The following is a 27,427-nucleotide window of genomic DNA, read 5'->3' as shown; positions in this document are numbered from 1 at the left end:
GAAAAAAAATAAATAAATAAAATAAAAGATTAGCAAGTACGATAAGTTTTACAAAAGTTGCAGCAAGGCTAGGTCCAGTCCGAGACCGAGTCACCGAGTCCTTGTGCCAGTGGTGGTCACAATATCACAAGGAGTGGTTCGTAACTATTTGCCTTGTGTTGAATTTGTCACTGTTTCTGTTTTCCTTTATTGTCATTGAAGGGAAAAGTGAAGACATTCAAGCATTCTGACAGAAGTATCAAGGCAAGTATTGATATGAATATGACTGGCTTATATTATGAATAACGTTGAATGTATTGAGAAAAACAAAAGTTGTTTTCGCAATTGAAATCACGATACAAGTCAAATTTCGCGGCATGGTGTACATAACATTCTTAACTTAATTATTACAAGTAGTGCAACGTGGGTTGGGGGCAGAGAGGAGTGTCCTAGGTGGTAACTGGGTCGGAACGAGGGATTAGCAGGTACGCATACATACTAGTCACTGCTTACCGCTCACTGCAGTAACAGGTGTCGCTCCTATTACTACTCGTTAACTCTTACCAGTGTTTATTCTTGGATTTTTGGAATAATTTCTTTTAGTTGGACAATGCTTACCTCAGAATCGTGAGGGAGATATCAATGACACACGCACCTGTGTTGTTACTCGCCCGGGATGTTTGTTTTATGGAAAGTAACTGCTTTTAGGCCATCTGAATTAGCCCTGGAATAAAGAATTTTTTTTTTTGCATACATACATTTATCACGTATGTTGTTGATGACTGTATACGTGCTTTAGATCACGTGGACTATCCTGAATGCTGTACATCAAAAAGGGTCTTTCCAGCTGACCTGCATTCCATTTATGTTTCGTTCTAGCGTAAGTTTTCGTGATTTTCATTGATTTAGTTTACTTATTAATTCAATTTGGTAAATTAACTGTTTCAACCAATATGTACCTCCTCCTCAACCCCACATCGCCTAAGGTAACCTAAATTAACCTAACTAATGGTACTTTGCCTACTCCTGGACGCCGCATAAAGTAAATTAGCCATAGGTACTTTACCGTTAGTGTGAGTGGGTGGGGATCGCCCACATCTCACATTTTATAAACTAACCACGGAGTTCAGCCTTTGTGGACCATTTTATAATATTCTACGTTAAATGTTTTGCCTTGTAATTAGGGCTCTAAACTATTTTTTTTCCCTTTTTGTGTAGGAGAGAGGGTCAGCCAAGGGCAAAAAAAAAAAAAAAAAAAAAGCCCACTTAGGTGCTGGTTCTCTAGAAGATAGAAAAGCATTAGCCAAAATTAGGGAGCAAATGTCTTGATACATCCCTCTTAAAAGGACAAATTGTAGGAAGGTAGAAATAAATAAACAGGTAGGGAGTTCCAGAGTTTACCAGTGAAAGGTATGAATGATTGAGGATACTGGTTAACTCTTGCATTAGAAAGTTGGACAGAATAGGGATGAAAGGAAGAAGAAAGCCTTGTGTAGCGAGGCCACAGGAGGAGGGGAGGTGTGCAGTTAGCAAGATCAGTAGAACAGTTACCATGAAAATAGCGATAAAAGATAGAAAGAGAAGCAACATTTTGGCATTGAGAAAGAGGCTGAAGACAGTCAGTCAGAGGAGGGGGAGATAATGAGATGAAAAGCTTTTGATTCCATACTATCTAATAAAACTGTGAGTGGAATCCCTCCCCCAACCCCAAACATGCGAAGAGTATTCCATATAGGGATGGATAAGCAGGGCTGTTTCTAGCTTTGTGGGGGCCCTAGGCAAGATGCCGTTTGGGGGGCCCTAGATTTCAATTTTTCGTCGGAACCCCTGGGTGACTTGGGAAATTTTAATTTTCCAAGCTACCCAGGGGGCCCCCTGGTGGCTTGGGGGCCCTAGAGACACATCAGAATGCCTAACTTCATAGAAGCTGTTTTAGCAAGAGATGAGATGTGAAGTTTCCAGTTAAGATTATGAGTAAAGGACAGACTGAAGATATTCTGTGTGGAAGAGGGAGACAGTTAGAGTTTTTTTTTGTAATATGTCAAATTTGGGCAAGGACAACAAAAACAATTAAACAAAAAGGTCTGTTTACATGCCAGTCTCCAAGCAGGTCTGAGAAAGTTAGCTAGAAAAATGGATAAATATCTTGAAACCCCTCTTAAATGAGTTTAGGCCATAAGAAAATAGAAATACAGAAGCATGTAGGGAGCTCCAGAGTTTACCAGAGAAATGGAAGAATGATTGAGAGTATACCATTTAATTCACACTAGAGAGGTGGGTAGAATAGGGGTGAGAGAAAGAAGAAAATCTTGTGCAGCAAGGATGCTTAAGAAGGGGAAAAATAGTGGAGGAAGATGGCAAAAAATGCAACATTGCAATGTTGAGAAAAAGGGTTAAGACATCAGCCAGAAGAGAGGAATTAATAAGACTTTTGATTCCACCATATCTAATAAAAAAGTATGAGTGGAACCCTCCATTCTGAGGCGTCTCTGCTAGTTTTTCTCGTCCCTCTAACTGCTTACTCTGTATAAGGGCCTTATCCGCCAGTGTATGGAGTATTCTTCGCATGTTGGGGGTTCCAGTCACACAGTTTTACTAGATAGGGTGGAATCAAAAGCTTTTCATCTCATCAACTCCCTTCCTCTGACTAACGTCTTCAGCCTCTTTCTCACTGCTGAAATGTTGCATCTCTTTCTATCTTTTATCACTATTTTCATGCTAACTGTTCTACTGATCTTGCTAACTGCATGCCTCCCCTCCTCCTATAGCCTCGCTGCACAAGGCTTTCTTCCTCTCATCCCTATTTTGTCCAACTCTCTAATCAATGCAAGAGTTAACCAGTACTCTCAATCATTCATACCCTTTTTTTTTTTTTTTTTTTTTTTTTTATACCATGTGGGCTTTTCACGGGAATTTATGGGCTAAAGGGGATACTTTTTGGGTACCCCCTATCTCAAAGCCCACCCGCTAGGAAACCGTTGCCCTGAGTGAGGAAGCCCAACCTACACTCGGACCGTGGACAGGATTCGAACCCGTTCGCTTGGAGACCCCTCGGACCCCAAAGCACGCATGGTTCCACTGTACCACGGCGGGGATACTTTTTGGTTACCCCCTATCTCAAAGCCCACCCACTAGGAAACCATTGCCCCGAGTGAGGAAGCCCAACCTACACTCGGACCGTGGACAGGATTCGAACCCGTGCGCTTGGAGACCCCTCGGACCCCAAAGCACGCATGGTTCCACTGTACCACGGCTTTCACTGGTAAACTCTGGAACTAAATCCCTGCATCTGTGTTTCGAAATTCCTACGACTTGTCTTCTTTTAAGAGGGAGGTATTGAGGCATTTGCTCCCTAATTTTGGCTGACGCTATTCTACTTTTTAGTGGGCCTTTTTTGTAATCTTTTTTTTTTTTTTTTTTTTTTTGCCCTTGGCTGGTGCTCTTCCTTACATAAAAAAAAAAAAAAAAAAAAAAAAATAACCGATGGATGAGGCCCCTGTTGAGAGTTAGGAGTTGACACAGTGAGGAAAGTGGCAGAGATGATTCAGAATGCCTAACTTAATAGAGGCTATTTTATCTGGAGAAGAGATGTGAAGTTTCCAGTTTAAATTACAATTAGAGGGCAAACCATGGATATTCAGTGTAGTAAAGGGTGACAGTCAAGTGTCACTGAAGAAGAGGGGACAGTTTTCTGGAAGGTTGTTTTGAGTTGATAGATGGATTGAGTTTTGGAGCCATTGAACAATACTAGGTTTTCTATGCCCCAATCTGAAATTTCAGAGAGTCCAGAAGTCAGGCGTTTTGTGGTGTCCCTGTGTGATCTGCTAACTTCTTGAATTTTTTGTTGCTGTTTTTGTATAGTTCACTTTGGTGGCATCAGTGTTTTATCATTTCATATAACATTTGAATTAGAGATGTACCGATGCATCGGTATTGGAATCGGCAGTATCAGCCCATTTTTTGGGTATAGGTATCGGTATCAGTATCGGCTTATTTCATGCCGATACTTCCGATACCTAAAAGGAATTTACTACTTAGTGATATATTCGATATAAGATATTGATGATACCAAATTACATGTAATATAATATGGCGTATTAAGTTTCCGTGGTGATTACCGTATGTCATAGAATACTGTTTTCTGTGGTAATAAGCCACAATCTCTAAATTGGACGTGTATGAAACGCGTATAGGCTGAACTCCGGCACCCTGTCACACGGTCGGTCATGAGTCACCACGCATTCTCACTGTCTCACTCAGACACTGCTCCTCTCCCCACACAAACACACATTGCAGTCTGCTGGTGAGTTATGGTTTGATATTTATTTTATCATCTTTCCTCGTTATCTATAGGATTCTAATTTGACTGGGGACCTATAAATATTAATTTAATTGTAAGACACCAAAAAATATATATTTCTATTAGTAAACATAAATAAAGGCACTCAAATTCAAATACAGCATGCAACTATTTCAAGAACAACTCAACCTCTTGTCAATTTGTTTTGTTATCTTTGATTATCATGATTTATTCAATATTTTTTTTTATCATTCTGCTGCTAGGCTAATACAATTATCACCCACTGGCTGACAAGAATCAGAAGACTGAGAAGATATTCATTCCAATTACTGAGTAATTTACCTTTGCAAATGGCTTCAAAAAGCTTCTAGAATTGCTCCTATTTCGCAAACGTTCTCAGAAGGACTTACAGCATCCCCCAAAACAAAGCCTCCCATCTGATAACGCTCGCCGTCCACCAACTCATCCTGGTTTCCAGTGCAGTAATCACTATAAGTAGTAGTATCGGTATTGGCCTAATTAGGTGGTTTCGGTATCGGAATCGGACAAAATTTTGGTATCGGTACATCTCTAATTTGAATTATAATTGCAATAACATGATATTCTATTATAATTAATATGAAACTTTTCTTGAAATTTGCATCAACAAAAATGCATAATATTTTAATACAGAGCCTTCCATGTTACATATCTTTAACAAGGCTATAGCAACAAGATAAAACATTTTAATGAGACCTGGTTGATTGTGGTAAAAATATTCTTTACACACACAGCAGTTCATTTAATAGTGCATGTTAGAGTCCTGTATCTTAAGTAAAACCTGAGGATAAATGAACATAATCTTTGATAAATGCTAGAGGAGGCAAGAAGGAAGTGATTTATCACATCTTTCTGTCCAATTTAGGATTGTACTAAGTCAATGGACATGGTGTGCCTTGAAAGTGAAGGTACTTTAACCAAGATAGTATTGTAGCAACCACTACTTACACCATTCCTTACAGCTGACCAACTACCAGTAACTCTTATAACTGGGCAGGCAGCAATGTACTAAAAAAGTTTGGACATTACTCACTGTCACCATGTACCACGATGCAGATGGAAGCAACTCACAGTGATCAACATAGTAGTAGAGTGTGAGACAGAACTTGTAAGAATGGTTGCAATTTAAATGAACAATTAGTGCTGTATCTGCCATGAAAACATCTCTGTATATGTTCCATTTTATTTCTTTTACTACCACTTATACCAGCAATGTGAAAAGAAAGAAAAGATGATTTTGAAAAAAAAATTTAAGAACCAAATAATTGTGTACTATATAGTTATTGATTATAATTATTCATAATTATCAATAAGGTTTTTGTTATTGATTTATCTGTTATTGTGTTTTATACACTATCACACCATCACTTGAACACATTTCCATCATGTCTGCTTACCATGTTTTTTTTCCATATTATGTTAACCACGTAGTACAGTATATATATCTCCATCAGTTAAACGGATTTAATCATCATTATGGGATAGGCTATTGTTATCTTCCAGTCTTAGTACAGTAAAACCAGTCCAATTTAGTGGCTAGGGTAGAGTCAAGGTGTGGGATGTTCATGTGCAGTGGTGCCTCCTCTCCCAAGACAACACCAGGTGTGTTGACTCCCAGGGGATATGTGGCGAGTGATTAGTCTCAGGGTGAGATTTCTTTTGGTTAATGTTTACTGTCAGTCCTTGTCAGTAGCAAATGACACAACTACATGTTGGGATAATATACTCGCTTTATTTCACATTTATTATTATTTCTTTTTTTACGTGCAAGGCTTTTATTGGCTTGTAGTGATGCTTTGGAACACTGCAAGAAACAGAATCTTGCAAGCAGTTTTCTCATTCTTCCTCCCCTTCTTGTGGCTGTTTACATTAGTAGGGCATTGTGGATCCTGTGGAGAGTTGTGGTGCCTATTAATCATGTGTCACGGACATCCAGTGAGAGCCTACCATGCCAGTAGTTCCTAGAGCCCGCCTTGCTGGTAGTTCCTTGTATGACGTATCACGGCAAAACCAATCACGGACATTCTACTATAGGATGTCCAGTGAAAATCCTTTCTTTTTCTTTTTAATTTTTATTTTTTTATTATTATTTTTTTTTTACTGAAAATAGCATTTTTCCCCTTTGACTTTTTAAAAACTGCCAAAAGCTGGTCTATTTTAGCTTTCCCCACCAGAAAACTCAAGGTCCCCAAGCTTGCTGTTCTTGGGGAGGGGATTGGTGATGATAAGCAGGAAGGATAAAAATGATTTTTATTCTCTCTCTCTCTCTCTCTCTCTCTCTCTCTCTCTCTCTCTCTCTCTCTCTCTCTCTCTCTCTCTCTCTCTCTCTCTCTCTCTCTCTCTCTCTCTCTCTCTCTCTCTCTCTCTCTCTCTCGATTGACAAGGAACATGATTTAGGTCCAGAGAAACAATCGTGTTCGAGCCATGTATGTTTCCATTCAAGGAAAAGGGCAGACGAACGGCTGCGCCTCTGACGTGTTGTGAGAAAGATTTATTGTTATGTTGACGAGAACTGTATTATTATTATTATTATTATTATTATTATTATTATTATTATTATTATTATCATTATTATTGTTGTTGTTAATATTTTGTTGTTTAAATGTTTATTTTATTAGGTATGTATATTTTGTTATTTTGATTTATTTACCGTTGTTTTTGTTATTGACTGAATAACTGATGTGTAACTTGCGCACGACTCAAAATGAAAAGTTTATTGTATTCTTGAAACCTTAGTCAGTCTGTGTACTGTTGCTCCAAGGAAAACGATGAGCGTCTCGAGAGAAAATCATGTTGCTGGCTTTTTTCGTTCTCTCCGATCCTAATTTCACGTTCTTTGGCGAAATTCTCTTTCTCTCTCTTTCTGCCGAATTACCTACCCCTTCCCTCCCCATCTCTCTCTCTCTCTCTCTCTCTCTCTCTCTCTCTCTCTCTCTCTCTCTCTCTCTCTCTCTCTCTCTCTCTCTAGTACGCAAAAGAAGTTTGTTTCAGTCGTCTTTCACGTTATGTTAGTTATCCAGTGGCAACTAATTTTCTTCAGATTCCCGATACAGTTTTTGACTGGAATACAAAAAATCACTTCCAGAAACGAGAGAGAGAGAGAGAGAGAGAGAGAGAGAGAGAGAGAGAGAGAGAGAGAGAGGGAGGGAAGGGGTAGGTAATTCGGCAGAAATCTTACTATCTAACAACGGGACGGTGCTGCATTAGCCATCTGTGATCCGCTGATGAAAGTAACGTGCGGTTATTCACCTAGTAAACTTAACATATAACATAACATAACATAACATAAATAATAGGATAACAAAGGGCCACCAGGGCCCATCTAGGTTATCCTGTATCAGTCGCACAGCGACCTCGTCATCAGTACTTAAAGATACACTTACAAGTACACAATACATTATATACTAATTCTAAATATTTGGCCCATTAACAGGGCTAAGTCCTGCAGCGAATTCCTTTACAATCTGTGATCCCCATACATGGGGATCATGTCTTGTTTAACTATAGTAAATTTCTTATAAAAACTATCATGCAGCGCTATACATAATTATAAATCTAATAAATTTAAGTGCTTATCTAATCTGTTTTTAAACATTGTTAAACTAGTGCTATTTACAACCCTCTCTGGCAATGCATTCCAGAAGTCTACCACCCTTCCTTGCTGATGATAAAAATATTTTGCTGGTATGGATTGCGTTTTACGAGTATGAATGGCAGGTGTTAATAGTATGGTAAAACAAAGTATGTGGGAAAGCATTTTTAAATTTGAAATATATGTAGTGCTGTTTTCGTTTCCACACGTGAGCAGGGTTTGAATGGTGTTTACAGTCTTGTATTATTTACATACAAGGATCTATTCTTTTGTTTGTTGATATGCTTGATATTGTATTTTGTTGTTTTCCAGCTTTCGGGGTCCATTGGGAAGAAGATGAAGCTAATTGTTTTCAACAAGCCTTTTGTTCTTTTTGACGCTCTGTGTTTTAAACATGCTTTTTATATTTCTTAAATACTTACGAATATATATATATATATATATATATATATATATATATATATATATATATATATATATATATATATATATAAAACTTGCAGTAAAGCCTATTGAAAATAGTCGAGATAAGATATCATGACATTTTAAGAATGCTGTTCCGTGATAGCAACTTAGATGCTTTGGATCTGAGCCTTTTCTGAGGCTAAAAGTGGTACTGTCGATCATGTTAAAGAGGGTTGTTTTACGTCTCATAGAGACACTAGTGAAAGATTTGGGTCTTCTGCAGAATCCCACAAGTCATGGTCTGGAATGAGGAGGAAGGAAGTTGCTTATTGGAAAGACTCTCTCTCTCTCTCTCTCTCTCTCTCTCTCTCTCTCTCTCTCTCTCTCTCTCTCTCTCTCTCTCTCTCTCTCGTAGAGTAGCTTGGATTCCTACTTCTTTCTCCACTTCCTCCGCAATGCCGCAGTGTGGTCAATGACCTCGCTGTTCGTTCCTCTCACTACCACTTGTGTATCATACGTCCATCAAACAGGAGAACACTATTTTATGTTTATTAGAGGTTGTTTTTGTTGTGATCATTTGTAGAAAATGTTACTTATGGACTGTGTCTCGTATTAAACTCACTTCAGGATTGTAACAGGAAGTACCGTTATAGTTGGGACGTTAATAGTAATATGGTAATAATTATATATCTTTTGGCAATGGGATTTTTAGTTTACTGATATGCAGGAACAGTTACTGGTTCAGCCCCTGGCAAAAGTATGACAAGCATGAAGGTACCTTGACCCAAACAGTGGCCCGACAAAATTGTATCTCAGATGACAGTAGTGCAGTTGGTGAATGACCCGGTATTGCCATCTCGCTGGACAGTGTTTTTATCTTCCACACAGGTGCTTGCTATACTATGAGTTAGTTACGACATGTCATTTTCCCACTGTCTGCACACATGATGGATTTTTGGGTCGTTCCGTTAATTAATAAGAGTGTAAATGTGTTAGAATGAAATAGGTCAGCGTAACGGGGCTGTGTCAGGAGGGTGGCGAGGTAGCGTAGATGAGTGAGCCTCACGTGGATACCTGCCAGATTGCCCTTGGATGTGTTTGGTAGACGTTGGTGTAGAGTGCATCAGTAATCCTGATTGGTGTGATAACTGAGACGGAAAGCTAACCGACAATCGGAGAACTAACAAATTATGCACCAAGGTTCGTATTTAGTGACCAACGTATTCTTTCGTGTGCATGTTTGTTCAGTAGTGAGATAGGACGGCTGTACTTCAGATGTTTTCATTCGTGTGGCCACATAATTTCGTCCTTCGAGTAATATTGACCTCAAACTTGTTTCTGATAGGTAACTAAAAAAAGCATTACTTTGATGGTCTTTTCCTGGTGTGTACACACACACGCACACCGCGTAGTGTAGTGGTTAGCACGCTCGACTCACAATCGAGAGGGCCGGGTTCGAGTCCCGGTAAGTGGCGAGGCAAATGGGCAAGCCTCTTAATGTGTGGCCCCTGTTCACCTAGCAGTAAATAGGTACGGGATGTAACTCGAGGGGTTGTGGCCTCGCCTTCCCGGTGTGTGTTGTGTGTTGATGTGGTCTCAGTCCTACCTGGAGATCGGTCTGTGAGCTCTGAGCTCGCTCCGTAATGGGGAAGACTGGCTGGGTGACCGACCAGTAGACGACCGAGGTGAATTACACACACACACACACACACACACACATATATTATATATATATATATATATATATATATATATATATATATATATATATATCTTGTATATCAATCTTGGTTAACTAAATTATTTTCCTTTCTGTACCCCTCAGCATCAGGTGCAGCCGTCGCGTGGGAAGAACAGATCTAGGAGGAGTGCTCCATGAGTGGGGCAGCAAGGGTCTCCACGGGGAGTGACTTTTCACCCGCTCCCCACAGGTATGTATTAAGCTCTTTATCATTAGTCTACATGTTATTGTTATTACGAAGGGCTGCGAGGATCATCTACTGGGAGGCCCTGTGGCCATATTATTGTTACTCTGTGGCTTATGTCGTAAGTTTTGCAGTTAGTTATCAAAAACTCGTCTTTCCATTAGATAATTAACGTGGTAAAGATTTATTGGTAGTTAAGCGTATGTCATAAGGATTATTGAATCATTAGTAGCTTTGGCTCATGCAACAAAATATTCTTTTGCAAATCTTTCAGGGAAGGTTCCTTAGCAGAAGATGACTGCTCGCATCCCCGGCCACAGCAAACATCCAGTTACTGTTCACTTTAACAATAACTAACAATATAAGCTCACGATAAATAGCATGGCAGAAACTTGATTAAAGTTTTCCATAGCCTTAAAAAGTATATATCACCTATTGAAGGTTATCATTAATTACAATAATTTTATTTATCTTGTGGCGTGATCGTTGGTTTCACTGTAAAAAGTGCATATGTTTGCACATAATTACATACGTACGTACATATATTAGCCAAGTTTAAGTACCATGTTCTGTTTCGAAGTGATTCACCTTCAGAGACTAAACCGATTTCTCTTTTTTGTTAATGAACAGTATCGTATAGCGCGTCTTGGGCCACGTCAGTTAGATTTCCCCGAAAATGTGCGCGGTCGTTAAGTTGCTGTACCAAGCCAGACTTTCTTGTTTACAGTTATTTACTTATACATATAGAGAAATATTTTGAGTAGAAATCTGTATACTTTACCAAAACCATTAAATTAGCTGTACGTACGTATGTGCTCCGTGCCAAGAAATAAAAACACAGGTTTTGTTAGGTTCAGCTGAACACTGGGACTCGGGTCACTCGTCCAATCTTTAAGGGTGCTGGGTTGGAAAAGTCTTTTTATTATTTATTGTTTGTGGATGGCTTTCTCACAAATTACATGGTCTGAATTAAGGTATTGCGAAGATGTCTATTTAGAAAATTAGAACCAGAATCTGCTTTTGTAATTAGCAAGCAGTTTATGAGAAGATGCAAGTCCTGGATAACAAAGCAACACGAGGAAACCTGAACAGCCTTGTGAATACAGCCAAAAACGTAAATAATTAATTTTGTTTATGAAATAAAAGGAGTCATGTTTATTCTTTATAGTTACGTAAGAGAATAGCGACAGAGCTCATTAAAAAAAGAAAAAAAAAATACGCCATATGAAAAGGCATGAAACAGGAGCTGTAAGCAAGGGGTCTGTGTGTGGTGTAGCAATTGTCGTAGTCCTCCTTCCCTGTAATTTACTGAACAGAATGTATATTTGCTTCCTTTAATATATGTCCTAATTTTACACCTGAGCTTCGTACTACTTCGTGTTTATTTTACACTAGGTAATTAGGCGGCACAGAAAGAGATGTTGCATGGTGTCTGGCAAGGGGACGAACCAGATTCACGTATACTGTTTTCAGCTCGTTTCGCTCTGGTACTACAGTTTGTACTTATTGTACTCGAAGGAATTTGCCTTGAATATTCAGTAATTAGTCACGCCGGATGGTGTTATTAAGCTAGGTTCTGAGAGAGAGAGAGAGAGAGAGAGAGAGAGAGAGAGAGACAGGCAGGCAAATATTTGACTAGCATCGTCAAAGATCTACGTATTATTGTGATATGTCCAAAGAATAAATAGACATTATGTATCCTTACATATTATGCCTAATATATTCAGATATGACTTGCTTACAAACCTTATTGGAAGTAATGTTGGAAGTGTATCTCCAAACAATTATATATATATATATATATATATATATATATATATATATATATATATATATATATATATATATATATATATATACACCTCTGGAATAGTAATAGAAAAAAAGTTAATAGATTGAAGTCATGTTTTAATAACTTCTTAGATACTAGCTTAGGCAAAATGACATCTTTAAGGGAAGAAGGCATTTATGATGACAATTTGTGATGAGTGAAAGTTAAGGGGCTGACATATCTTCAAGGAGGCAGTGGGGTAGTGGATAAGGTGGTGAGTGTGGGATCAGGCAGACGTCCACGCATAGGTTCAAACCCCACCACATACAGCTTTGAACCTAAGCCATTTGTTGAGTGGTTTAAAGTTACCTACATGTCACCATGATACCCAGGTTTCAGGTAGTTATACCAAAGATGGGCATGGGTGGTGATATGGGCCCTAATTTGGGTACCACTATAAATAAAATTGGCTGCGCCACTAATGGATGGAAGCTGAACAGCGCTTCCCACATATACTCAAGTATGCCTACAGGTGCTATATGCCATAACAAAAAAAAAATAAATAAATAATAAGTAAATCTTAAGGAAAGGAGGTAAGAAGTTGGGCAAAGTGCCACCTGTAGAGAAGGGAAGTTGTGAACTGACTCGTCTGGTAAGAAAGGGAGCCTGGCAGTGTGGATGAATGGCTGGTTCTGTTAAGGAGAGGAAATGTATTTGGGTGACTCCACATGGGAGGAAGAAATGCTATCTAAAGTAGGAGCAAGTGGGAAGTTTCTGTGGGTGGCAAGTCCCAGGAAGAGGGGAGGCTGGAGAAAATGGTCTTTGTCACCTCTTATACATATGAGCTGTGTGGCTGATGTTACAAAGAAGGAAACTGGCTACTGTAGTGCTTTAGCCATTATTTTTTTTGTTATAGCTGATATTACAACTTTGTTAGTATTGTTTTATCCATACTATTGGTATTTTATCCATACTGATTCGTGCCTAGATGTGGTATGTGGTTCATCCAGTGTGCTCTCACCCAGGATGTTACTCACCCCATCACTGCCTTTCTCCCTTTAATGGTTTCAGCATAGCAATATCCCTGTCAAGTCTCTCTTGAAACAACCTTCCTTTAGCAGAGGGTGCAGTGTTTAGTTCTGTAGTCCCTGTTCTTCCACAGCCTCCCTCCCTTCTGGAGGGTTTCGGTCCCATAGCCTCCCACCCTTCTGGAGGGTGTTAATCCTACATCTCTTTCACATTGCAGAAAAATAAGCCTGTTATATTATGTATAGATAATTAAACTTATGGAGAGCTATATTAGATTCTCTCTTTAAAAGATGTGTTTGTGTAAGCACTCAAGATGTTGAAGTTCAAAGTGCTTTAGATATGTGATGAGAAGAGGTTTATAAAGTAAGTAATCTTGAAGATTTCTATATTATTTATTATTTGACAAGTGGAGGTAGCAGGAGGTGAATGATGTGTTCCCATGGCCAAGACTTCCCTTGACTTGAATCCTCTGGCATTACTGTTATGCTTATTTTTTCCTCTTGAGTAATCTTGAAGACTTCCATGTTATTTATTATTTGACAGGTGGAGGTAGCAGGACATGGATCTACGTGTTACCATGGCCAAGACTTCCCTTGACTTGAATCTTGTGGCATTACTGTTATGCTTATTTTTTCCTCTTCTTTTAGGTGAGTGTGATAACTTTTTGTGAGTGAATGTAGAATTCCTGTTAATTCTTTAAATATTTACTTTGAATTTTTAATTGACGTAATTACTATTGCAAAATTAGTCTTGTTGTATATAGCTTCCAGATTAAATAGCAAATAGATTTTGTCTGTATACCCATTAATTTAATAACTAATCTTAATGCATTAACCACAGGTAGTCCACTGATCAGCAAAGACTTGGATTCTCACGAGAATGACATATCATATGACCATGCAACTCCTACAACGCAAGAAGAGAAAGAAAGGGTGGAGAAATTTGACATCTCTAAGCTTAATTATACAGCAATACTGTTGGAACTTAAGGAAGGGTTAGATGCTGTGAAAAAACGAGAGGGCCGCTTTTTAGATAGGCCACGTTTGCCAAGATTTTTCACAGATCTAGGAAAGTTCCTTGACCTTGAACAAGTTGTGAATGAAATTGAAACTTCCATCATGTCAACTGCTTCTTGTACTGCTTGCAAAGTTGGTAAGTTGAGTGGTTACTGGGATGAAAGATAATTTCAGTGAGATGGATTTCATATGTAGTACTAGAGTCTTTTGATTATAGTACAGCTCAAGTTGCTTGGTTGTTTTTCTTTCTTTTCCTTTCTTTATCATATCTTGAAGGAAATAATTTTGAATGGTATAAAGGAAGCAGTTAGGTTATAACATTTATAGTTACTTGACTTATAGTAAACACAATGTAATCTTTTTAAAGTGTGCATCAGAAGTAGTTGCTAATGAAAACATTAATTATGAATGATAATGATCATATTTCATAATATAGAAAAGGTGGAACCTTTTATTGCAATACATATGCCAAAAAGTAACTATGAATTGTACTGCAGGTGTGGGTATGCTGCAAAAGTTTGTCCAAAATGGTATGATAAAAGAAGATATCATTAAGGCTGCATCTGGATTCTGCATTTCCTTACAAATTGAGACACCACGAGTCTGCCTTGGCATTGTTAATCTTATGGCGGTAAGTGATTGAGTCATGGACAAGCAATTTTCTTTCCTTTTTATGTTAAACTTAAGTTATAAATATTTTGCTAATTTACAACTTTTGTACTAACTTATATTTATTTTTTCAAAGGATGAAGTTGTATATGTGGTGGAAAATCTTGTAATGAGTCCTGATGAGATTTGTGGCTTTGTCATCGGAGACATCTGTGGAATACCATACAACCCATATCATAAATGGAGAGTGGCTTTCCCTCCTGTACAAAAACCTCATGTTCAACATCAGAAGCCCTCTTCTGTAAGTAATGTTTGCAGCAAGGATTGAATACAGGCAGTAGAAAAGGCAATAATCAGATAAGACAGTGGTAAAGCTGAGAGTGTACAAGGAATAACAAAGCATGGAGGAAAGACAATTGTAGGATGAATGCATTTTGATATATGACCTAGTACTGAGCCAGAAGTACCATGTGAGTGATAGGGAGCAGTTGTGTTTGTGTAAGGGAAAAATGTAGTGTGACAAAATGAAGAGATATGTTTGCTTAATGTATTAGGAAAGAGGTTGTGTTGAGTCTTGACTAAGACTGATGGAAGAAAGTTAAGGGAATGTTAGCAAGGAGCAGGGAGGCTGTAGAAAAGGAAAGGGTTGGGCAATTTTTTGCAATTTTAATATATGATTTGTGTAATTCATGTGTATTATACAAATGTTTCATTAGTACTAAATGTTACCTACTAATCATTCTCTAATTCCATCATATTCATAGACAGGAATGCCAACCTTGAAAGTGCTCCATCTTTCGGATACACACTATGACCCAGAATATCAAGAAGGTTCCAATGCAGACTGTGATGAACCACTGTGCTGTCGTGCCTCCTCCGGTCCAGTGAAGTCTCCAGGTGATCGGGCTGGCTACTGGGGAGATTACCGCAAATGTGACACTCCATCAAGGACCATTCACAGTATGCTGCAACACATTGCTCAAACACACCCTGTAAGTAGGCACAAAATCAGAAATGTAATATTGGTGTAAGGGCTTGTTAAAACTCAGATTTTGTAAAATTAAGTAATTAAATATAGTGTATGCAGATTTCTTTTTAAAAAGTACTAACATTTTGTAATCAAAATCACATTAATCAGACTCAAATTAGTGTCTCTTCGATTAGAATTACAGTCCGATTGATTTTGTTTACATAGTATACATTTTGCTTTGTAACCTTAAATGGTCTACATTAAACATCCAACAAAAACTCACTGCTTGCACAATAATAGATCAGACTCACTCATGAAACTGAGTGGAGAAAAGTCATTGCACATCCAACCCCACTGTGATGCAAAAAAAGAAAGACATTAAACACACACACACACACACACACACACACACACACACACACACACACACACACACACACACACACACACACAGAGTGGTGGCTTGTGGAAAAATAGAATGGAGAGGACTGTATTACTGCAAGCTTCACACAACAGTATAATAATAATAATAATAATTAAAAGAAAAATAATAAAGAAAAAATTAAGCAAAGGATTTTCTAAACTTATACACAGTATAACACACTGTATAACACAATGTAAACATGGACTTGAACCGAGCATCTATAGAAGCAGGCTGAGCTGCACCAGGTGCATCTCAACAGTCTTAGATGTAGCGCCAAAAAATCCTAAACTATCACGCAGCATGAATTTTCTATTTTTGTCTCGTTTTATTGTAAGTTTTCAAAATTTAGTTATAGATATTTGGAAAAATGTAACATAAGGGCTTTTTGTTATGACATAATTTGTTAGTTGCATATTCTTCTAATGTGAAATTAATGTAGTCATACACCTGGCAGTGAGTGTTTGGGCTTGGGAGGACTGCAGCTCCGCAGCTCCTATGAGCGAGCTGCCACTGCACGCACGCACGCACGCACGCACACACACACACACACACACACACACACACACACACACACACACACACACACACACACACACACACACACACACACACACACACACACACACACACACACACACACACACACACACACACCTTTTTATAGAGTTAAGAAAAAATTACACTTGTTACAATGCTAGATACACAGATGTAAAAGGGAAAGATAAAGCCTGGAAAAAACTCAAAGCAGAGAAATGATAATAACAGGGAACAGTATAAGGATGTGAGAAATGAATATATTAGAGTCAGGAGAGAGGAAGAAAGAAATTTGGAGAAAGATGTGAGTAAAATCAAAGATGAACCCAAGCTTTTCTACAAATTCATAAGTGGCAAAATGAAGAACAAGGAAACCATAGGAAAAATAGTTAAAGGAGGGATGACATACCAATCAGAGAAGGAAATGTGTGAAATAATGAATGCGAGCTTCAAAACGGTGTTCACTGTAGAAGAAGATATTACAGAACTAAATAGGACATTGCATTGCCAAGGATTACAGGAAATCACAGTGCACAAAGAAGATATTAGAAGATTATTGGATAATTTGTATGTCAGAAAAGCAATGGGGCCAGATGGTGTTTCAGGCTGGGTGCTAAAAGAATGTAAAGAGCAACTACTGGATCCAATTTCGTATATAATTACAAGTTCACTATATGAAGGGAAAGTTCCACTAGAATGGAAAAGAGCCAACGTAATACTGATATTTAAAGGGGGAAAGGCAACTGAGCTGTTAAATTACAGATTGGTGTGGTGTCACTTACAAGCATTATGGGAAAGTTGTGTGAAATAATTATCAAGTCACAACAAACAGACAATTTGGGTTCAGGACAGGATGGTCATGTGTGTCAAATTTATTAAGCTTCTACTTGAGGATAATAGAAGGACTAGATAAAAGAGATGGATGGAAATCTGGATGTAAAAATGGCTTTTGTTAAAGTCCCTCATGTTAGACTACTTTGGAAATTAGAGAACATAGGAGAACTGCGAGGAACTTTTAACAGAGTGGACAAGGGATTATTTAACCCTTTCAGTGCTCCGGACCACGATCGTGGCTTTGAGGGAAATGCCTTTTGTCCACGATCGTGGCCCCATATTTCACGAGTCACAGAATTAAACCGCGCGCCTCTTGGCTGCTGCTAGTTGCCAGATGACATTCTCCCATCCTCCCTCGACTCATGGGATGCGCCATCAGTTGTGTGGTAAGAAAAATATAGTCACAATGGTATTAGAGTATCAGATGCCCCTTTTTTCACAATTATTATTATTTTACGACGTCGCTAGTGGCTATTTGTGCATTTATTTACAGAAATAACAAGAGTAATGATCAAATCTTGTTGTGAGAGAGCAGATATGCCAGATATTTTTGTTTATTGGTAGTATATTGGGTATTTCGTATATTACCATATATGGGCATGCATATCCTCGCTCATGATAGTACGTACATCAAGAAAACACTCTGAAAACGTATTTTATATTATTTGTGTGGGCATAATGTATGCACAGATGTGAAAAATGATTACCCTAGCACGTTCTGGAGCAGTTCTGAGCAACTGCAGTTCAAATCAGGCGGAAAATTCTGTGTAATTTAATGAAAACACCTGCACAAGTTGTGGCGGAAAATAACCACCCACTATGATGGCAGTACTCAACAGCGCACAACGTACCACCAAAAAGCCAACTTCCTATCATTATTGCACCACTTTCCAGGGCGAGTAAAGACCAAAATTTTTTACAGTAGATGCGTAACACTGTATTATGCATGAGAATATTGATTCTTTTCAATTTTGCAAACCTCAATTTTTCGGCCGAATTTGCGTCTCACAGACATGACCCAAAAACCTATTTGCGCCCTGAAAGGGTTAAAGAATAGGGAGATGAGAACCGTGATCAGACACACATACTCATTTTGGGATAAAGTAACAAGTGGAGTGCCACAAGGGTCAGTGTTAGCCCCCATTATGTTTCAGATGTATGTAAATGACATTCACAATGGGATAAAGTTACATTAATCTATTTGCTGATGATGCAAAGCTACTAAGAGTTATCAAAACCCAGGAGGACTGTTTGCTGTTACAAGATGATATAAACAAAAGCTATGAGTGGAGCAGGAAGTGTAAATATTGATAAACAAGAGCTATGAGTGGAGTAGAAAGTGGAAATATTGGAGTTCAGTGCCAAGAAATGTCATGTAATGGAACTAGGAAAGAGCAAAAGAATAGTAATATAAGAGTGGCATTTCAATTCATGGACAAATATATGATGAAAAAAATCATCACAAGCATGATACGTCCAAAGCTGGAATATGCAGCTGTGGTGTGGTCTCCAAGCTCTATAAAAGATATAAGAAGATTAGAATGGATACAGAAGATTGCTACAATGATGGTGCCGAAACTAAAGGACTACCAACCTTACAAGATAGAAGAGAACGAGGAGATCTAATAACAATATACAAGATAGTCAATGACAAGGAAGACCTAGTGCTGTTGACAGGAGAAGATGGAAGGACAAGAGGTCATGTAAAGAAAATCAGGATGAGGCAGTGTGTGAAGGACTTTGGAAAATAGTTTTCCACACAGAATGGTGGAAAAGTGGAATGCATTGAATAGTGAAGTTGTTACAGCACATAATGCATATAACTGTACGGAAAAATTGGATAAATGCAGACATGGAGACAGGACACTATGAGCCCTGCTTGAATGAACCCTGTACAATACAACTAGGTAAATACACACACACACACACACACACACACACACACACACACACACACACACACACACACACACACACACACACACACACATTTTAAGTTATATCAAGTAGGTTTCTTGACACCTGTGCCTGTCGTTGGGAGAGATGTCTTGTCAAGAGAGTTTTGTGTTGTGCTAATGTCTCCTTACTCACGATGAGGGAAGACGGAAACACAAGGAAGTTTATACATCTATTGAAAAAACACACAACAAAGATACCCGAGCACCTACATCTTGCCTTGATGATATGATGGTACGTCCTGACCGAAGCACAGACGGTGAGAGAATGAGCATGAGAGGAGGTGAATGCAAGCCGACCTGACCTGAGGAGGCGCTGGGTCATGACCTTGGTGATTGGCTGACCCGACCTAGCGCCGTGACGTCAAATGGAAGGTTTAAACTGATTGGGTCTGGCACCATGAAGTGAGGAAAGGTGAGGTGACAATGGAATGCGGGTGTGTATGGAATGTCCGCGCTGCGTGAGATGGTGCAATCGAAATTGAGGCTTAATATATAGAATATGAAATACATGATGAAGAAAATATTACAATAGATGATATACAAGAAGACACAATATATGATACACACACACACACACACACACACACACACACACACACACACACACACACACACACACACACAAACAAGCAAACACACACACATGTAACTCGAGGGGTTGTGGCCTCGCTTTCCCGGTGTGTGGAGTGTGTATTGTGGTCTCAGTCCTATCCGAAGATTGGTCTATGAGCTCTGAGCTCGCTCCGTAATGGGGAAGACTGGCTGGGTGACCAGCAGTCGACCATGGTGGTGAAAAAAATCACACACACACACACACACACACACACACACACACACACACACACACACACACACACACACAAAGATTGGTCTATGAGCTCTGAGCTCGCTCCGTAATGGGGAAGACTGGCTGGGTGACCAGCAGTCGACTGTGGTGGTGAAAAAAATCACACACACACACACACACCAGCCAAAATTGACTTACGAAGTGGGTCAATTTCTTCTTCCTCTCCTTTAAGAAAGCCAATGATGAATCTTACTAGGCAAAAGTAAGCAGATATGTGAATCTTGTATTTTTTGTGGAACTGATACCATGTGATATTGCAGGATATTGATTATATCATCTGGACTGGAGATTTGCCACCACATGATATCTGGAATCAGACAAGAGAGAGCAATCTGGATGTCATTAGAGCTACTATTAACCAAATGATGGTATACTTTCCCAAAATTCCAATTTTTCCAGCTTTAGGTAATCATGAATCTGCACCAGTCAACAGGTATGTCAGTGTTTTATGTCATGTGCCATATATCTGCATATATATATATATATATATATATATATATATATATATATATATATATATATATATATATATATATATATATATATATATGCATAATCATGCATGAATGATTATACTTTAAAGGCATTTGAAATCAATGATGGTTAACGCTTAACTTATTAAAGTCAGCTATATTATGTTCTGTTAATTTCCATTAGTCTTTGTCCTCAAATTGGTTGATCATCTATATACATATGTATTTTAAATACTCTTACATTCTTATAATTGTTTGTTTTTTAAATGATTTCCATCACTGAATAATATTTTGTATTTTGCAACAGTTTTCCCCCACCATTTGTTATGGATAACCATGGAGTTGGATGGCTTTATGATGAGCTGGCTTATCAATGGCAACATTGGTTGCCTGAAGCAACATCACTGACAATAAGGAAAGGTGCTTTCTACTCAGTGCTTGTGCAACCAGGCTTCAGAATCATTTCCCTCAATATGAATTACTGCAATAACAAGAATTGGTGAGTAACCTTAATCAACACTGTCATTTTTTTCAGCTTTGATCTGCTTCTTATAGATTATACAGGTATTTCTCTTTTTATGCGTGTTCAGATTATGCGATTTCAAAATAACATGAGGTAAAAATTTAGTCCTTTGTTTTAAATTACACGGATTGTTTAGAATAACACGATGTCAAGAAAATCAAGTTGTGTGGCTGGTTTAGTTTTGTGATGCGGCCACCAGGTGTTCCCTCAGCCAACATACTATCCCTTTTGTAGTGCCCAAAAAGCTTGGCTTTAAATGGGCTCCCTAAAGTAATGATTATTTTGTAATTAGTCTATACATATATATGGGATAATAAAAATCTTTCAAATGTTCCATAGTTACTCGCACACTGGTAGTATTGACATCTCTCTCCGCTATCCTCTCTTGGTGGCCTTACCAAACATATTGTATGTATTCCACAACCTTTATCATTCAACTTGAGGCAGGTTCACACGTGTCAATATGTGGGTGGTAATGCTACCCGCTAGAGGTATCAGGTAGATGTTGCTGCCTAGCGGATAGAGCTGCTACCAGCAAAAAAGACTGGCACGTTGGTCTTGTCCAGATGTTAGTGGCTTTGTTTACATTGTGACGTGATGGAATAGGGGATTGAACATGTGGTGTCAAGATGCAGATAAGAATGGAGGAAAAAAAAACCTATTAATTTTATATTGCACAAATTATTTAGAATAACAAGATGTCAAGATGCTTTACTTGTAAGGGAAATTTTGAGAATTATGATATTCCACCAGATGTTTGTTTGGACTGCCATATTGACATCACAGCTGATTGCAGCAAAGACCAGCTTCAGCTTCATCTCCAGGACAGCTATTGGTGCATGATAATGTTGTCAGGAAGATCAGCGTACACCGTCTTGCTGTCAGTTAGACCCTATTACTATAGCAATGATTATTATTTGCTTATTGCAGCTGAGAAGTGCACAAAAGCATTTATTAGAGGATAGATTTAAGCTGTGTTGCTGTCTTGGATGCAGCTGTGGGTTCAGGAATGGATGAATTTACTTAACAATATTGTTGTTTTGATTCCTATAGAAAAATTGGTTTTGGTTCACATATAACAGACGATATGGGGACAGGGGTGTGTCGTTATATCCAAAGATCCATTATAACCAAGGATCCATTATATTCGACGGAAATACCGGACAAATCTGTTATATCACTGTTACCGCCTGTCAGGTGGTTGTAGGACAGTGAGACCCTCATGTTGACGCAATAATGTATAATTTGCTCAAAATCTGTCGACAAGAAACACCACGATAAAAAACGATGCAATACGCGCGTTTCCCTTAGGCGGGGATGCAGGTGAAATAATTAGGACGGGTCGTATCCTTCTGTATTCAACCCACATTCCCACCAAATGAGAACGGCTGTGATACAGGTACGTACATGCTACATTATGTGAGACGACTAAAATACGACAAAATACAATCATAGAACGGCGTGCGAGATAAGTACGTCTGAAGGATGATGAACTTATATGTGTTGGGGTCTGCGGCTTGTTACAGAGGAGATGACGATGTTAATGTGTACTCTGTGGTAGTTGTGGACTGAGCTTTGGTGTGGCACAGCATGAGGCAGTGACCTCATGCCATCCTTCTCTGCATTTCTGAGCATGTTTTTTGTGAATGTTAACAACCACTCGGCATCACATGAGGTGCCACTGTTCAGTTCCTCATGTCTATATGATTCATCCACATAGTCGTCTCTCAGTTTCCCTTTAAACGTGGCCACCACAACAAGCAGTTTCTTCCCGCGTTTCTCACTGAACACAAGTTAAATCCTTATGGCGTGTTTTTTGTGGATATTATGAGTAAGGGCTGAAATCCCTACTGTCCCTTAGCCTCGGGAGGGACATCATCTGATAGAATATGTGGCGAGTGAAAGGTAAATAAAAAACATTTTCTGTTTACATTTTTTTATATGACTATTTTCATGTATTTTCATGTCTGTAGGGGGTGACTTTCGAAGTACTGGAACACATCCCTTATTATTTACATGTTATAATGGATTAAGGGATTATTTTTTTTTTGTCATGCAAGGAAACCTTGTAAATTATTCCCCACTTTTCACTTTTGGCATAATATCTATAATTGCTGGCTCTTGCTGCCATAGTACATACCTTCAATAATTGCCTGTGATAGAATTCAATCCTGGTTTCTGGGTATCTAAATTTTTCTTCTGAGAAATTTTTTCTCCAATATTAAAATTATCTTATGACAAATAGAAGTAACAGTGTAATAGATATGCTATTAAAGATTGAAATTTTATAAATTTTTGCCATTACATCAACTATCAAACAGTGTACTACTGTTAAATTACACTAATAGCAACACTATAATTGACTTGCATTATTGTCTGCCAGGTGGTTGCTACTCAATTCGACAGATCCAGCACAAGAGCTACAATGGCTGATTTATGAGCTTCAGAATGCTGAGGACAAGGGTGAAAAAGTTCATATTTTGGGCCACATTCCACCTGGTCACTCTGACTGTTTAAAAGTGTGGAGCCATAACTACTACACCATTGTTAACAGGTACTGCTGACTAATATCGTACATACACTATTTGGGGAAATGAAAATTTGTTTCTCCAAGTCCTGGCAATAAATGTAATATATAAATACTGTGATAATAGGTATGTAAGAAAAAATTCCTCAGCAAGGTCAAAGGCTGGTTTCATCCTAATATAGATCACCATTCAATTCTGTTCATCTTTTTAATGCAAGAGTTAATTAGTATATACTTCCCTGCCTCAGGTAAACTGGAATTCCCTGCCTACTTGATGTTTTATACCACTGCATTACTGTTGTAATGCAGTGGTAAAACTGCTCTTTACTAAGGACAGTGTTAACAATTTTTAATACAGGAGTTATTTTGTGTCAGTGAAAATCTAAAAATACTTTCCTTCTAGGTATGAGGCAACTATAACAGCCCAGTTCTTTGGTCACACCCACTTTGATGAATTTGAATTGTTCTATGATGAAAATAATCGGCATCGAGTGACAAACATTGCCTACATTGGACCTTCTGTCACATCATACTACAAGTTGAATCCTGGTTATCGCATCTATTATGTGGAAGGAGAATTTCCCAACTCCCAAAGAGTGAGTTACCTAAAATTTTATTGCTCTATTTTTTTAGACATACACCCGTTTCATGTCTTGAATGGCTTTCTGTGAGATTAAAAGTATTTAGGAGATTTTTTTTCTCTATAATTATTATCTACAGGTGGTAACTGATCATGAAACATGGGTGATGAATTTGGAAGAAGCCAACAGATATGGGCATCCAAGATGGTACCAACTGTATTCGGCCCGCAGAGCTTACAACATGAGAAATCTTTTGCCGGAAGAGTGGAATCGCTTGGTATACAAAATGGCCCTTGATGACAACCTATTCAGAAAATACCAGAGGTATGACACTCCTCTTTAAATGAGTAATTACTAAACCAGCAACATTACCACATGATAATAACATGCATAATTGTAAAACATTGATTTTAGTTTATAGTATATTTGCCTTAATCTTTCCTTTCAATGGTTAGAATTCTTCAAACACTTGGATGAAAGGAACTACATGTTAAGTAGAAGCTGAAGATACTTTTTTGTGCAGATGACACAATGATTGCTAAGAATAAAATTGGTTTGACAAAAAATATCTTGTGTGAATTTTGAGTTTTTTTTTTTTTTCATTTGTTTATTTATTTATTTTTTTTTTTATGTAAGAGAGACAACTGGTGTAGGGTAAGAAAAATCCTAATAAAAAAACCATTGAGGTGCTGGCCCCCAAACAAGGTCAAAAGAGGTAGCCAAAAGAATGGGATGAATATCTTAAACCATCCTCTTAAAAGTAGGTTCAGGTCATAGGTAGTGGAAATATAGGAGATAGACATGATATAGTGAAAAGGTTCATTAGTGAGGAGTATTAGAATGTACTAGACAGCTGATGTCATATAGTCAGTCTCTTGTCCAGTCTATCCCATGGAGGCAGAATATTTATAATGATGTTTTCATCAGATTCTACTGGAAGAATTCAGTGGCAAGAGAAGACTGTGATTCAGAGTGCAAGAAACGAATGTTGTGTGATCTGAAGTCTGGACGCTCTAATGATCGAAAACACACTTGTGCAAAAATCACTGAACAGGTTGAAATCCAGGAGCGTACTGGTTGGACTGACTGGATCTACTCAGGCTTTAGCATCACGTATGTCTGGCTAAAAAATCTGTTTAGTTTTGGCTAACCTCTGCATGGGTGATGGTTGCATTGATTGGTACATTATCTCCATCACAGGACTTTTTATGTGACCAGAATTCATTATTATGAAGGCTATTTTACATTAGCGTTACTATTTATATTAACTTACATCTGACCTATTTTTTACTGAATTGTTTTAAGAATGTTATTCAGCACAGGTGCTGAAATTTGTGCAATGGCAGATTTAATACAGTACAATGATGACTCCTTTTCTCTTGAAAGGTCTTACAAATAGATGAAGAGAGGAATAAATATTTATATATATATTGTGCTTTTCCCTCATCATCCTTCATTAATGTTTCTAGTTATCCCTTACTTATTACTGTTTATGACATTATGGTAATCAATATGCAGTGGTACCTTTGGTTTTATTTTTAATCTGTTCCATGGTCATTGGTGCAACCTGACTTGGGTGCAAGTTCGATCTTCATTTCCTATTAAAACCAATGGACATAGATAAATCTATTCTTGGGAGAGAGGAAAAAAAATCCATTCTTGGGAGAGAGGAAAAAAAGAAATCCTCTAATATCACATATTGCAGCCAAATGACTGTTGAATGTTAATATGTAATACATATAAAGATCATCAGATGTACCACAGAAGCTTAAATCTTATATTTTGCTGATTTCTTTTTTCTTAATTGGTTATCACACCTCTTCTTCCCATCATTTAGACTATCACTTTTCACTTCATTAGGAGGCATTTTCAGGGTAGAATGGTCACGAAGTAAAGCACAACATGAGGTACAGATAACTCCTTACTTGATACAGCCTTTCCTATTATTATTAATTCTAGCTATGTAAAGCACAACATGAGGTACAGACCACTCCCTACTTGATACAGCCTTTTCTACCATTAATTTTAGCTAGATTGACATGTCAACTTAAGGAAGTCATGACATGTACATTGGAGGTGGTGTGAGGAAGGTGAGTGGTGGTGTAAGGAGGCCAAGAGGTCAGTGTAGCTGTGATGTAAAGAGGCATACATATAGAATCTGGCTGCAAAAGAAGGATCAAGAATTGTACAACAAATACAAAAAGAATCTACAAATGAATAGACAAACTACTAGGTGATGGGCCAGTGCTAAGTTGAGAAGGCTGCAGTCTGCAAAATGGGCAGAATATTTTCAAGAACCTCAATATAGAGGAAAAAGATGTAGTAGTGATTGTGAAATGCAAGTACAGAGAATTGGCATTAATTTTCCAAGAGTGGTAGGAAATGCGTATGGTAGAGTGCTGATAAAGAGAATCAGACAAAGAATAGAAAATATCAAACTGCACAAGGTTTTCTACTTATGACTTCTATCTTAAACCTCAATCTTCATTCATTTCCTGTATTGAATTATGGAACATTAACTTTGTATGTTTTTTTTTTCAATTTCCTATGACTGCAAGTAGTTTTAAAATGGTTTCAAAGCTGAATGGACCATTGCTTCAGGAATTCCTAAAACACTTTTAAGGAAGTGATAATTGATTTACTTTCCTGATACTCTTTGTACCCTCACTTAGTTCCCCTTTCATGGAATAAAAAGAATAATAATAATGTTCCAACATACTGATTACATATGTGACATCAACAGTTATAACTTTAAACTTTAGTTGAGGAAGTATAATTTTCTGTTGCAGATCTCTGGCTGTTGTCATTCCAGTGGCTGCTGTGGTAATACCAAATGTTTTGTATTTTTTCTTCTTCTGACTTTAGAACCAAGGTAATCAAAGAGTGAATAATAGTCATATGTAACAAGGTAATAAAGAAGAGGGACCGTCCAATATAAGTGCTTTCCTAAGATTATCATACTAAACTCAGGTAGCCTACAATAAGTGGTATTTGTTGAATAATAAGTTGTAATTCTTTATAAAAAAAAAAAATGCTGATAAATGTAATTACTTTCATTATTCCTATCAGACATGATCTTTACTTTTTTATT

General features: G+C 37.9%; 1 protein-coding gene and 1 long non-coding RNA gene across 7 annotated transcripts in view; one reads left to right on the top strand and one right to left on the bottom strand.

The window, feature by feature from the left end:
- Nucleotides 1–85: 85 nt before the first annotated feature.
- On the top strand, nucleotides 86–27,378 carry LOC123518650 (sphingomyelin phosphodiesterase-like). 6 transcript variants are annotated; one of them, XM_045279585.1, is made up of 14 exons: nucleotides 87–243; nucleotides 10,141–10,246; nucleotides 13,584–13,687; nucleotides 13,881–14,192; nucleotides 14,554–14,687; nucleotides 14,802–14,966; nucleotides 15,430–15,657; nucleotides 20,493–20,665; nucleotides 21,013–21,204; nucleotides 23,612–23,782; nucleotides 24,159–24,351; nucleotides 24,476–24,660; nucleotides 25,264–25,449; nucleotides 27,126–27,378. In XM_045279585.1, exons 3-14 carry the CDS (start codon nucleotides 13,600–13,602, stop codon nucleotides 27,193–27,195), a joined length of 2,097 nt encoding a protein of 698 aa, XP_045135520.1. In that variant the 5' UTR covers nucleotides 87–243; nucleotides 10,141–10,246; nucleotides 13,584–13,599; the 3' UTR covers nucleotides 27,196–27,378. The 6 variants fall into 6 exon arrangements, with proteins under 6 accessions (XP_045135525.1, XP_045135520.1, XP_045135523.1 ...); XM_045279588.1 differs by having other exon boundaries at nucleotides 92–136; XM_045279589.1 differs by lacking the exon at nucleotides 87–243 and adding an exon at nucleotides 446–464.
- Nucleotides 13,879–27,427, bottom strand: part of LOC123518653 — a 57,830-nt gene continuing 44,281 nt past the window's right edge. The window contains exon 3 of the long non-coding RNA XR_006678855.1: nucleotides 13,879–15,655. This is a non-coding gene — a long non-coding RNA (uncharacterized LOC123518653). The remainder of the gene's footprint in view (nucleotides 15,656–27,427) is intronic.

The sequence above is a fragment of the Portunus trituberculatus genome, chromosome 44, assembly GCF_017591435.1.
Source record: "Portunus trituberculatus isolate SZX2019 chromosome 44, ASM1759143v1, whole genome shotgun sequence".
NCBI lineage: Eukaryota > Metazoa > Arthropoda > Malacostraca > Decapoda > Portunidae > Portunus > Portunus trituberculatus.
This window is presented reverse-complemented; position numbering and strand designations above follow the sequence as displayed.